Source organism: Hylaeus anthracinus, unplaced genomic scaffold (assembly GCF_026225885.1).
Source record: "Hylaeus anthracinus isolate JK02 unplaced genomic scaffold, UHH_iyHylAnth1.0_haploid 4, whole genome shotgun sequence".
Lineage (NCBI taxonomy): Eukaryota > Metazoa > Arthropoda > Insecta > Hymenoptera > Colletidae > Hylaeus > Hylaeus anthracinus.
Genome location: NW_026535289.1, coordinates 6,116,984 through 6,130,454, shown reverse-complemented (window position 1 = coordinate 6,130,454; position 13,471 = coordinate 6,116,984). Strand labels below are relative to the sequence as shown.

At 42.9% G+C, this 13,471-nt stretch overlaps 3 protein-coding genes across 5 annotated transcripts in view; 1 reads left to right on the top strand and 2 right to left on the bottom strand.

Annotated features, from left to right (window-relative positions):
• LOC128895049 (WD repeat-containing protein 47) overlaps nt 1-1,884 on the bottom strand; it is a 92,790-nt gene extending 90,906 nt beyond the window's left edge. Inside the window, exon 1 of the mRNA XM_054157271.1 lies at nt 1,807-1,884. The gene's annotated coding sequence lies outside the window, so the exon portion shown is untranslated. The remainder of the gene's footprint in view (nt 1-1,806) is intronic.
• A 109-nt stretch (nt 1,885-1,993) lies between these two features.
• LOC128895051 (uncharacterized) overlaps nt 1,994-13,471 on the top strand; it is a 48,589-nt gene continuing 37,111 nt past the window's right edge. Inside the window, exon 1 of the mRNA XM_054157274.1 lies at nt 1,994-2,237. Within this exon, the coding sequence (XP_054013249.1) occupies nt 2,160-2,237 (78 nt within the window). The 5' untranslated portion in view covers nt 1,994-2,159. The remainder of the gene's footprint in view (nt 2,238-13,471) is intronic.
• LOC128895046 (E3 ubiquitin-protein ligase MYCBP2) overlaps nt 2,559-13,471 on the bottom strand; it is a 278,943-nt gene continuing 268,030 nt past the window's right edge. The window contains exons 35-52 of one of the 3 annotated variants that reach the window (XM_054157263.1): nt 13,011-13,368; nt 12,133-12,313; nt 11,870-12,060; nt 10,965-11,054; nt 10,361-10,590; nt 8,393-9,937; nt 8,164-8,335; nt 7,701-8,086; nt 7,242-7,371; nt 6,765-7,171; nt 6,582-6,696; nt 6,322-6,512; nt 5,826-6,254; nt 5,387-5,755; nt 5,095-5,319; nt 4,241-5,013; nt 3,795-4,162; nt 2,559-3,713 (exon numbers count right to left, since the gene is read on the bottom strand). In XM_054157263.1, the coding sequence (XP_054013238.1) occupies nt 3,598-3,713; nt 3,795-4,162; nt 4,241-5,013; nt 5,095-5,319; nt 5,387-5,755; nt 5,826-6,254; nt 6,322-6,512; nt 6,582-6,696; nt 6,765-7,171; nt 7,242-7,371; nt 7,701-8,086; nt 8,164-8,335; nt 8,393-9,937; nt 10,361-10,590; nt 10,965-11,054; nt 11,870-12,060; nt 12,133-12,313; nt 13,011-13,368 (6,276 nt within the window). In that variant the 3' untranslated portion in view covers nt 2,559-3,597. Of the gene's footprint in view, nt 3,714-3,794; nt 4,163-4,240; nt 5,014-5,094; nt 5,320-5,386; nt 5,756-5,825; nt 6,255-6,321; nt 6,513-6,581; nt 6,697-6,764; nt 7,172-7,241; nt 7,372-7,700; nt 8,087-8,163; nt 8,336-8,392; nt 9,938-10,360; nt 10,591-10,964; nt 11,055-11,869; nt 12,076-12,132; nt 12,314-13,010; nt 13,369-13,471 lie in introns of all 3 variants that reach the window. The other 2 variants (XM_054157264.1, XM_054157265.1) reach the window with 2 other exon arrangements.

Below are 13,471 nucleotides of genomic sequence, written 5' to 3'. Positions count from 1 at the left end.
TCTTATCTTATAACGAAGCTAAAAATAGTACACGGAATTTTCTAACTCCATTCGGAGCGACGACTGTCAAAACATGAGGCGACAAATGAGACATTTATCTTAATTAAACTCGAGAAACTCGATCCTGATGCGAGTTAAGTGCGAAAAAGAAAACAAAGAAATGCAAGTTGAATTAAACGAGACAAAGAATAGAAGGCTGGTAGCTTCAGTGTCAGGTAGTCTTTCCTATGCTCGCCGCCTGAAACAGTGGTTTTCAAAGCCCTGTACTTTTAATTGAACAAACAGTGCAAATATCTCGGAAACTAAGGCCGAGCGACGGTTATATGTATAAAATAATGTTGTTCAAAATGTTGATTTCCACAACGTATTTAAAAATCATCGAAATCGGTAAGAATGTACCTGTTCTCTATAATTAGCCCTGATTCTACCGCAGAGTGACCTCCAAGAATGTTCCTTTATCGAGGGTTTCTGTGAGAAGTATGAGAAACACTGGCCTGGAGCAACGCGTTTCCCGAGAAAACGGAAACAGACAAGAACGAGTCATTCATTATTGCTGGCAAAGTGTACTGTCGGTGCGAATGATAGTGTGCGTGCCGTTCACTCCGTATGCTAGAGGCGCGTGCTCGACTCTTGGATGCGTGAGACGCGTGAAATGCATTAGACCGCGTGGTACGCACGTGTCTAAAACCAGTTTCACGTGAATCTAAACGGGTCCCGCGAAGAGGGTATTTCCCACTGGAATGCTCTAGTCACGGGTTCCCTCCTGGTTGCCTGGACATGCCACCGATTCGTTAGGAATGCGTGCGATGCCATATCCAGAGCGACAATAATAAACACGCCAGCGGTTGAAAAAGTACAAAATTAAACGCGTCTGCCAGCTACCCGGCTCATTATATTCGTATTGACAGTCTTATCGCATCCGAAACAAAGCTGAACATTGTTTCGCGTGCCACCGGAAGGTTAACCCTACCAAACGGAGCAGCAATTTACTGAACAGGAACTACTTTTGCGGCACTGGCTTTGATCGTGATTCACACCGCGTGGTGGTTAATATTAAAGCTACATGTAAATCGTTCGACCCAGTAACGTCTTTTCGACCGATCGAAAACAAATATCCAGTGTCTTTAGACGTATTATTATGTCAAGAAATGTCATTTAAAATGAATTCTCTTAAAAAGAATGGCAATGAAACAGGGTGACATTGACTGCTATAAGCGATATCGACTACCGGAAACCAAAGACCTTATACCCTCGAAAGCGTCTATAACGTGACAGTACTCCAAGTCAAGTGAACGGAGTGAGGTTAAGTATCGACACAGCAGACGACAACTTAACACGAATTCTTTATCGTGATAATAAAATCTTACTGATATACTCTGAAAACATGAATCAGAGAGACTAGCTACGCGCACAATCATTGTCTAAATACAGATGATCCGGTTATTGTTTTTCGTAGAATGTTTCGTAAAGAATCGGATCGGTAAACGCCAGTTGTCGTAAATCTTGACTGGAGAATTCTTCACTGAACAAAGAAGACACGTAATTTCGGTCAATTAAACTATCACCCGGCTTGTAATTGGCTCCGATTCGTGGTAAAAATAAACAGAGCGAGTTGACAGCCAGTGCTGGCAGGGTGGCACGAACGTGCGTAGGAGATCATCTCCGACCGAGCGGATACACCAACGTTTCCCATCAGAAAACACACATTTCCCGCCAAAGGCTAACCGAACAACGTGTACACACGGATCACGCGACTCGGGAATTATGTAACTATTGTTGCACGACTCGTAAATAAAGGCTACTTACCGCTGATCGAGGCGAAAAACGTCAGGATCGCGCGCACACACACACGTTACACCTCGCACTGCTTAAGACTAACTGCCGTGCCGCGGCGCTGCTGCCCGCGCGCCATCTTGGATCGATCAATCGGGAGTCGAAAAGTGCGCTGCTTTTGATTCTCGAATCGTTTGGTCACCATTTTCAAAGAAAGTGCAGCGTGAATGTGTGAGAGTCTGAAGTTCTTGATTATTTTGTGAGTTTTCGAATGCCACGAATAAATTTCGAATGCTTGTGATCGTTATTCGAATATCAAGTGCTTAAGTATCATTTTTGAAGTATTAATACTTCGAGGGTTCAACAAAACACGAATATACTCTACAATGGTTTACGGCGTAATGGCGTTGTATCACCATACAGCGGAATTCGACAAGGTATCCCAGCTCTCCACGAGGCAACAGGTGAGTAAAAGGCAATATCTTTTCGCAATCATTACTTTCATTTGATCTGCACAAGATTGAAACACAAATAATAACAACCATCGCTTAATGCGTGATTATCGTTCACACATTACATCTGTATACGAATATACGCAGCGATTCTACCATTTTTACAAACAGCGCATGTAGTACAAGGCAATTACACTGGTAACCAAATAAATAACACCCGGAAACATAACGGTACACATACTATACGTTTGGAAAAGTATAAAAAACAAATGAAAGTTTCAAAGACAAGAAATGCGAATTTTATAACTATTTTGAATGACGACAATTCGAATCTTGATACATTCCATAAAGCACAAACTGTACTTTTTATTTTATTCAAGTTTATATATATATATTTTTTTGCTTTAATTTATGTAGACTTCACAGTTTAATTCGCAATTTTAAATAACACACTTCTTTCACATACATAATTTACCTACATACATAACTTATTAGGATCATTGTCGATAATAATTAAATATATCTCAAATAGTGTAGAGAATTATATTATCAGGGTGTCCCGCTAGAAACAAGTTACCTCAACGTATCTGCTGTATCAAGTAATAGGAAGATGTGCTACTTACAAAAGTTGTACATTCTTCGTGGGGGGAGTAATACGATGGCACTAGTTCGTGGGAAGCGATATTTAGGAGATTTGAATATTAAGTTAATGTTACTAAATGGATACAATAGTCTAAATTTATAATATTTGAAGTACCATACAACTCTGCAGGCAACCCTTTTCTCTATTATTCAAAAGAGCAAATCAAGGTATACTCTTTTTGGTGGAACAACCTGTACATTAAATTAAACACTTACATCTAGAATATTTTACCAAACAAATCACTACACATCGCATGACTTATGTACGTGTACCCTCTCATTGTTCACTTTCCATGGAAGTTTAATACACGCACAACTTTCTTCCTATCTTTCCTCTATGCGTTTTAGTAATTTCTAAAATTACCAATAAAAACGACTTATGTAATACTTAACAAGTATTAGAGTTTCACGCATCACCATCAGATTCTCACTCATGATTGTATCTATTCAGTTCAGACTATTTGATTATTCCTCCTGCATCCAGTTATATTGCGTCAATTCCACAATTGCGATAATTATAAGGATTCTCGAAAAAATCGGTACACACCGTAGCTTTTACTTCGAATAGAGATGCGTAATTATTACGAGGATACCCATCGATTTATAGGTCCAGTTGCATTAATATAGTTGCATTGATAAGATCCACCGAGAATCACCAACCGCGTTACATCGAGTACAAATCGTGAGATAGTTTGCATATCCTGTGTATATCTAATTAATTCGAAAATGTTTAAAAAGTGTGTGCATTACGGCAAATGCCGCAACCTAGCGCGAACTCTTCTCCGGTTGGTGGATGTTTCACATGCAATGGACACTCGTCGCCTTCGAGTTGTTTTCCCTTTGGTCCTAAATGAAACGAACAATTGCGGTTAGATATATAGAAAATTAAATTAAGAGGAAACGAAAAATCTCGAGGAATAGACTGACCTGCGGGACACAAAGGTAGTTCACCTTTTGGAATGGTGGTGACACGTTGGAAGTCGTCGTGGCAGAGGTTACAGAAGTGGGTGGTTCCAAAGCAAAAGAAGACTGCCACTGAGCAACAATAACGGCACTTGTACTCCAGGAAGTCTGTCCCGTGCTTCGGACACATCTGAGCCCTTGCCACGTCGCTACATCCTCCACATACTAATTCTGTGGGATCGAACGATTCTCCGCCTACTTGTGCGTCACATCTAGCTTCACCACCGTAATAGGCCTTTTGGCATTTGTAACAAACGTAATACGCGTATCGTTCCATTGCATACGCAGCAGGATCTTGGTGGTACTTTCCGCCAGTAAACGTTGCTTCAGCCCTGATTACAGAAATAACAGTATAAACTTAACGAACACCTATATGTACCTTTCGATACTTGTTCAGAACTGGTACTTACTTGTGTAATCCTTCGTACTCCATTCGCATCAAAGCCTTTCTCTTAACGTCTTCGTACAACTCGTTAATACTTGTCAACTGCTCGGTTAGGGTCGGATGTTCCATTGGCACTTTGCAAATCGGACACAGGGAGAATCCAAACGTTATTCTCGGTCCTACCCATCGTTTCATTAAAACGTGCCTACAGCAATTCAGGTGGAAAACGTGACCACATTGCAACTGAATCGCTGGGGCTGCTGACAAAGCCTCCGTGAAACAAATCATGCACATGTCGTCGGCGTCTTGTTTCAAATCGCTGCCTGGTAGACATCTGTGGAGGCAAGGCAAACAAGTCTTCTCGTTTCGAACACCTCCACAGATGTGTCCACATAGGTGCATCTTGCTGCACGCATTTTTAGCGTGCTCTTGACAATCGTGATCCGAGCAAATGTTCCCTATCGCTAGCAAGCCTGTGTTCCCAGTGGTGCCACAGAATCTGCAGATTCCCGACGTGGCGCCAACTGGTTTCCTTGGTGAACCATCGCGAAACTCTACCAACGCTTTCAACGTTCTGCTGTCGGCGAGGGCCAAAATCCAGAACAGTTTCGTTCGGCCACAACCTTCGTGGAGATCTACCCGTATGGCTTCCTCCTCCTCCTTGCAAACGTGCCTTACATGCATTTGTGTTCTTCTATGCAAATGTAAAATTCGATCGCATTCAGCACATAGGTTTCCGCAAACGTTGCACTGGATTATTGCCGTTGTTTCGCCGTCATCGTGGTTACTACACGTTGGCTAAATAAACAAAGTAATCGATAGTTTTAAAAAATTAAAAATGTGATTGAAGGACTTGTGAAAGCAATTCATTAATCTTACTCGAGGTGGTGGTGGTTGTCCCTCAGTCCCACTCCATTGTCCAGAAGATAATCTTTCGACGTGATCCGAGTCCAAAACGCACAAGGAGGATAGAGCCAACCATAATGTTGGAGTTCGAAGGCATTCCGTGGGATCGCGACTTTTCTCGTCTAGTCTGGTGAGATTTAAAATGTTTTCAGCAATGGCTGCTTTGGTTACGGATGCCCACGCGTCTGATAATTTACCCTAGAATAAAAATATCAGCAATGAATAATCAGTCGAACGTTGTAAATTAAATTTAAACAACACTTACGGACGCCATGTCCTTCAGAAGTTGAATTATCACTTCAGCTAACTTTCGAGTCATGCATCCTCTTAACCACCATCTTGACCCAACGTAACTCTTTGGATGTATGCTCGTTGCTAATGCAGCAGTTTGTAGAGCCTTTCCGTTTTCTTTACCTTTTACTTTAACTTGTACCGTTAATGCTTTCGCAATGCAACTTAAGAAAACATCGAGAATCCCTGGAGCGTGTTGATCAAAGTCTGTGCTATGCGTGAACCCATTATTCGCAGCCGAAACAATGCTAAAGTCTGTGGGCGGTAATCGATCAACATTGATGACATTGGCCAATGTTTCTGGCTTGATTTCGGGTAAAATTCTTTTCAAAAGAGCCGTTACCTGAACAAATAAAAACAAAATAGTACTTAATATGTTGGAAGGTTGAAATAACGAAAAATAAAGTACATACTTGACGCTGCACTCTAGCTGAACCAGTATGTAACAGACTCAATAAGTCTTTCAGTAATCCATATTGATGCGATAGATAGTACTGTCCAACCGAACTACCGCTTAAAGCAAGAACCATGGATAGCATTTCGAAGCAATAGGTATCAGCTGCTTTTGGTAAATCGCTGTTATCGCTCAGCAAACTATTAGCAGGCGTTGGCGAGCATAGAAGTGTTTCCCACTCTTCCCATAGGCGAATAGTTTCTTTCCGAATAGCTTGCACGATATGCGTGCAAACTTGCTTTTGTAGATGCGTTAGGTTATTTCTGCTGAACAAAATTCCAACCATATGCTCTCGAAGATCGTTGCTATCCTCCAAGTCTTCGTTAACTCCTTCCGCAGATTCCACTTGCTGTTGGGGTTGCTCTCCTTGTATAAGTTTGCCGAATACCTGATACGTGAAAATAAATTATAAATATGCCTAGAGTTGTACAAATATATAAATGTAGTTAACTTACTTGAGAAGTGATCAAACGGAACACTTTCAATGTTTCTGCTTCGCAATTTCTCTGTTGAATCCTTTGAGCGCTCAATTGTTTTCCGACTTTTAAGGCTTCCCCCTCGACCTCGCCTAAAATTCTTATTTGCCGCACTCGTAAAGAATTGTCCGGGCTCTTTAATTCGAGACCCACGACAACATGACGCGGATCTACAGAAAAGCTAGCGTCAGTATTCAAATAGAATTAACAGTGTAATTAACAGTATGTTCCGAAATTACCAATAACCGGACAGTTGATCCAACCAGCTGATCGGCTTTCAATCTCCACGGTTCTTAGTTTGACCATTTCATCTACGTTACTGCCTGCTTGAAATGTGACACTGGACACCTTGTGCTACAAAACGAACACGATAAAAACAAAATTGTAGCGGAGCAACAATTAAATTGCAAAGTAATACTTACCGTTAAATCGCGACAGTTATCAATATGAATATATATCATTCGAGGAAGGGAACGATGGCCACAGCTGATGGTAATCGTTTTAATCTTATTGCGGTCCTCGTCACCAGATTCCCAGAAAGTTTCCGTCGAGTTGTCAGTCAAACTACCAATCATAGCCTGCCTACTCGAGGCTTTGATTTCAACGCCACACGTCAAGTCTTTCAAAACCTCCACGGAACTAGTTACTTGCTGAGAATGGGTCGACTGATGGCTTTCGTGCATACTCATAGTGACATCCTCTTCTTCTTCGGATCTTGAGAGTATTTTACTGATGTTACTAAACACGTGACTTCTGTGGAGAAACATATGATCCGCAGGGGTGAATTTAATGCCCCAGCATCGGATAGCAGCTTCCTGTAGTGGCGATCCTAAAATTTAGGCATAAAATTGACGATATTACTCGGTGAACATTGGTTATAGATAGTACGAGATGCTTACCAAGTGGTGGCAGAAGCATCAGATCAGCAATGGTTTGTAACAAAGTATGAAATACTGTTGGCAGAGGATTAACAGATTCGCCTGCGATTACTAGGTCGCTGAGAGGATGCTCGCATACACCAACCATGTCCTAAAAGATTAATAATTCTTTATCAACACATTGTTGACCGGCTATTCTACACAGAAGCGACTTCGTGTCACCGGCTATTACTGAAATTGAAATAATCCACATAAACTCTAATAAACTTTATTTATATTTTACCAACACAATGAATTGAAACGAAATAGTCTACATAACTACACATGTATATATAACTGACATAACTATAAAATTTTGTTATGTCACCCTAGGTTTCATAAATTGAAATAGATATTACAAGTGCAGATACGAGTTTATTCGTGAACGGTCAACAATGTTTTAATAATAAGCACTAATTTTCTATATTAACGTGCGCTTACGTGATCATCTTTCTTCTCAATTCGGTTGTCCTCGTCATTCGCGTCTATAGGCTCGGGTGACACAGCTGGTGTCAAAGAAGCAACGAACCACCAAAGCAAGTCATGCAGACATATCGGTTGAGTAACACTCCTGAGCAGCCAGTTTAACGCCTGCATCGCGTAAACTCGACAGGCAGCGCGACGGAGCGATTGCTTCATGGCAAGTTGTAAATGTTGCAAGTTATGTTGTTGTAGGACAAACAACATCACGGGCCTCATGAGTATCTCTATTCTGTCGTTATTCGTTACTTCGGCTTGACTCGTGGATACGATCGCGGATTGGTCCATTGACGGTACCAATTTCTGAAGCGCCGCGGAAGGGTAACACAGAAGGGACGAACCGGCATCTGCAACCGAAAACGTATTCTCATAGTTTTGAAAATGTAATTCACGAACGAAAATGAATCTGCAGTTATATAGATACCATTGTTCATTTCGCTACTACTGTTATTTCTTTTACGCATCATAACAACTCTACCATCGTTAGAATTTCTGATCCAGGGAGCGCCGGTAGACATCGATACAGATCGATGAAACATGCCACGACCTTTACCACTTTCGCTGTCGCTGTCGCTCATGGGATATTCCGACACCGGCTGTGAAAACGATACAGTTACCGGTTGGAAATCGCGTAAAGGGTGTCGTTCTCTTACCCGGCCGTTGGTAGTGTTAAACATGCCACTATTCCCCTCGTAAGCGTTCTGCTGTCCATTTTGACGCCTTAACGCCTCTTCGTAGTACCTTTCATCGTGACTTTGCGAATGATGCACTCCCAATGCTTGCAAACACTGAAAAGGACCAGTAGGTGGAAACGGTCCAGCTGCCTCTGGGGGACTGTAATTCTCAGCTACCGATGTTAACGTTTGCGAAGATCGTCTTTGTTGTTTCGGAATGTTCAAGCCAGATGCACTAGCCAGGTCTAAGAGGAACATAGCATTGTTCTTCATGACAATGTGCGTTTCGTTCCCATTAGGACTAGCGATCGGCGACAGGATCTTCCCAGAGCCGTTTTTCCTTTTCGATATTCCCGTCAAAAATTTCTTCATGAGCTTCAGCTTTCGAGCTCTCAGATACTTATCGCGACACGTATCACAGATTAGGTACCACGAACTACCACCCACGCCACCGTCCCCACAGTTCCCCGCCCAACCGATGCAATAATTCCCGCCGCTGTTGTAACCTTTCCCGCCCGCGTGCCACCCGCAACCGGGATGCATCATCTTCATGTGATAAGTCACCGGATGAGGAAACATCAGACCGCACAGTTCACATATAGTTTCGCGTTCTATGCTACCCAACACTTCGGCCCCGTTTCCCCTTCCAACTGGTTTCCATTCTTTCTTCTTCCTGCTGCCTTTCTTCTCGCGATCTTTCAGCTTGTCCTCTCGAGGCCGTTTCTCTGGTACCGGTCGTTTACTACTCAGCTTCATCGTTTGTATCTGCGATATAGGACTCGGCAGAACCGATTGTTGCTCGATGGCTTGGAGACAATTAGTGCTGAGCTCCTCCCACAGGAACACCAAGCTCTTCAAGGCGGGTGGCAGGACCGCTACTGTTTGAAATTCTGGAAGAGAACCGAGTTTGCCGTTCGCTTGAACCTCTTCCTTGATGGTGATCTCCTGCTTCTTCCTGCTCCTGTTCGCATTCGCGTTCGCAGCAGACCGCGTTAGGGTTTCCAACGTACTGGGCTGAATGTGCAAATAGTTCCCAGCGTTGGTTACCTCGACGGAGTGTCGCTGCCTGGCCTTTTGCTCTTGCGTTTGCTTGTCGTTGGGCTGCACCACTGCTTGCCTCGTCACAACCAGGGCGCCCTGTTTCGGCAAACTCGGGTGAAACTTGAGAAAACTCGCGCAGGCCATCGCGTCGTGGACGATCCCTTCGTGCCAAAGGAACGCCGCGAACACGGCTCTCAGACACTCCGCCACAGACGGACTGATGGCTTCCTTCGCCTTCTCCTTGCTCAAGTTCAACGTTCGACTCGCATTCGTACTTTGGTGCGAGCTGGCTGGAGACATCGCGCGTTTCGCCCTGGTCTTCACTATCTTCGTGTGATCCCTTCTACTCAGCTTTGGCGAATGACGCTCCTCCTTGGGACCAACGGAACCGATGCTGAAGTGACCCTTCATGGCTGTCGTCGCGCTCTCGGGACTCGTCTGGGTCTGCGCCTGGGAGACTTTCCGTGGACTACCTTGAGAATCCTTGGAAGAACATTGTAAATTTAGTTTCGATTTTAACCCTTTGCATTCGGATGCTTCTTCTAGGGACATCGTAAGTCCAGGCAAGATGTGAGAACATATTTTGTATGACATGATGCAATTTGTGAAGATAAACAAGGAAGCCTAAAATTGCAACTTAAAAGATACACACAGTATCACACATTAGAATATTATCAAATTTTGACTTTTGACATAGATATGTCCCTCGATGTCTAAAGATTCATATAAGCTCGAGTGTCATTACAGTAAATTACACGTTTTATAAGTTACATTATGTGATACGACATGATTCCTGTTTGCATATTCTATAACGAAATAGCTCCGAGTACAAAGGGTTAACATTTTTACTGTGTCTTTTTATTCTACGATCAACTTTGCCCTAAAGAGGGCCAGTCGATAACTTACTCCGCTATCTTTCTTCGGGGTATCCGGTGGACTGGCTATGCTACCCTCGGACCTCATGTGTAATGAACTACAACTCGGACTCGGAGAAAGGTCGCGGGTGTTGGCAGTTGTGCTAACAGCGCTGGGAGACTGAGAAGGATCCCTCGTTAGACTACTGACCAAGGCACTTGTATCGCTCTGCGTTGATCCCCGTCGTTGCGACGTGGTGCTGTCCAGCATACCACCGGAGACTTGAAAAAGAAAAGCGGAGAACTCGTTGATAATTGTTACACTCGATGCAAAGCTTACGACTAAATGTCCTCTGCTTTACTGTCGCAAGAGTATTGCTATCTCACCTTGCGTCTCAAAGACAGTGGACACTGATATAAAAAAAAGATAGTAACGTTTCACGTAACATTCTCTCGCATAAAGTGTTAATTTCGTGCAATATAAGTACGTGCGACTTTATCGTGAACGAATGGGTGACTTTGAAGTGACGATCGAATGAGTTCACCGTCGAACAAAGTGCTATGCGATTATGATTTTTGAAAAGAATGACCGATGTAGCGATCTTGATGTCAGTGTAGAGTTCGGAGAGTTCTTAATTGTGTGTTGTTATTCTTACCTAACGGGGAGAGGCCGACACTTCGGGGGGAGCCACAGAGCACAGGGCTGCTACTTATACTATCTCCCCCTCCTATCAAGCTTCTCCCACCTGGTAATTTTTGATCAGTTGTAGAATTCAGATGTCGTGTGTGAACGTTTCATTAATACGCTAATATATAGTCATATGCACTATTTCGAATCTATAATTCGTAAAGGGTTGAACGGTGAACAACGGTGAGTTTTGTGCGTGCATCAATCGGCTTATACTTTGTACAGTTTTCAAGTACTTTTGTCCGCATGCAGTTCGGTCTTCGAAGAAGATAAATCTACTGTGCCATTGCATTCGTTGTTGAACAGTGGTCAGTGTAATGCGGCGTGTGTAATGCGAGTTTATCAACAACATAAACACTATTGACTATTTCTCGACTGTACAGACTGAGGATTATGTTCAGTAGGAAAGGATCGAGTACCTGGTGCATGAGCAGCAGGAGGGAAGAGGCAATTACCAGAACCAACTGGCTGCCGACTGGACCCAGCTAAGACCAACATCACTATTTTGTTATAACTAGTCCAATAAATAGTCTGTTTTAAATATTTATAGTCTAGGATCATTCGTTCAACTATAATAGATAAATCAGAGAGGTGTGAAACTTATGGCGAGACTTAGTGGTATACTCTAAATATCCATTCCACAGAGTAGAGAAAACGTCTGTGGGACGCTAAACAGTCTTACAAGTGTCAGTATCGGGTCTCTCAGCTTCTGAAATGATTCCCTCCTCAGACCAGTTACGGTGCCGAAAGTGTGGAGTAAGACACACACATGAATGTATGAGATTAACAATGAGACCGTTAGAGGAATATAAAGAGATCCGTCGAGTACGGCTGCGATTCGTTTTAATTGTTTGCACGGCGGCGTATACGTACCAGGTATCTGAACCGGGCTAGAGGACGGGCTGTGAAATCTTGGTGACCCACCTTGGGGATTCTTCGGCGAAGAGCTTCTCGACAGCCTTCTCGGCGTCTCGGGCGGCGTGGCTCCGTTGCCATTCGCCCTGCTCTCGCCCATCGCCTTCACCAGCTCCTTCACAGATACCCCGACGAACTCGGAAAAATCCCTGCACATTCCAAAACTATATGACGAAACTAATCTAACTGCACGTATCGCTACGTTCATTCCTTTTGTTCACCTGCCAGGAGAACTTCTCTTCTCTCCGTGACACTTGTCGTCGCCTCTCAGCCACTTCTGCAAAACGCTGAATTTCCCACCGCCGCCTTCACGCTCCCTTTCCTTTGCCACTCTTTCCTTGGAATGGGGCTTCGAGAACTTTGGCGAAACGTCGATCTTCTCCAGCGCGAATCTATCGCTTCCTGAGGTGTAAGATATATCGTCAAACGCGACTCGCTTTATTATAAAATTTATCAGGTTTATCGGATGATGTGTATTTAAATACCGATTTATACCTATATACTTATATATATTACCTATAAATGTATTATATATTCATTCATGAAATCAGACATATTATGTACCTTAAACAATTGTATCAAATATGTGTGACATATAATTTAAATTCGTAAATAAATATAGATAATCAATCTTAAACATGTATAATTAAACGAATATTAAATAAAAAATAAATAATTAAAAATATTTAATTTAAATACCCCACCAATCCAATAAATAAACAGGTTTATGGGATTGGTGAGTATTTAAATGCCGATGTATACCTAGAAGTTCTGGTGCTTTAAAGAAATTAAATCGTTCCTAGTCGATGAAAAATTCTTCATCGTCTCCCACTTGAAATTATTACAATAGTTGGTCGGAGTTTATCCAAATCATTTTTGTCCGTTTTCCAGTGATCAAAGGAAGGCAGACGTCTAACAGATTCATTTACCTTCCTTGGGAATTTTATTCCTCTGAAGCAAATCATCGGGAAAAGTTTCTCGCTTCGCGGAAAGTTTGTCTCGGGTTCGCATTTAATTTGAAATTTAAAGCGGACGCTCTCCGCGAAACTGAAAGCCACAGAATTTTTTCCTACGTCTGATATTTTTTTAAGACTCGTACCTGGCGAATCTTGCTGAACGTACGAGCCAAAAATAAATGGATTCGTATTGCTGCCCTCTCCAGACTCTGCGGTTCCCGGCGTGTAATTCTGCGTGGAGAAATTGAATCCCTCGTGGCTCGCGGAAGGCACGGAGAAATCGAAACCTTTATGACTAGGTGAAACGGACGGATCTGCTATCACTGGTTTCTTCTCCATCGGATCGTTCTCGAGATCGTGCTCGATCTTCATGTAAGCCACGCCGTGTTTGTTGATGGCGAGGGACCAAGCTTCGCCTTCCGCCACGCGGCCTCTGTCGAAGCAGTACTTGGCCATCGAGTCGTCGTCGATGCGCACCCAAGTACCTTCGCTGTTTACAAACTGTAACAATTGTACAGAATCCTGCGTAAATCTTCTTTCCCTATTAGAATAGCAAAGTTAACATACGTTAACTACGTTTCTAATTACGAAACGTTAATTACGT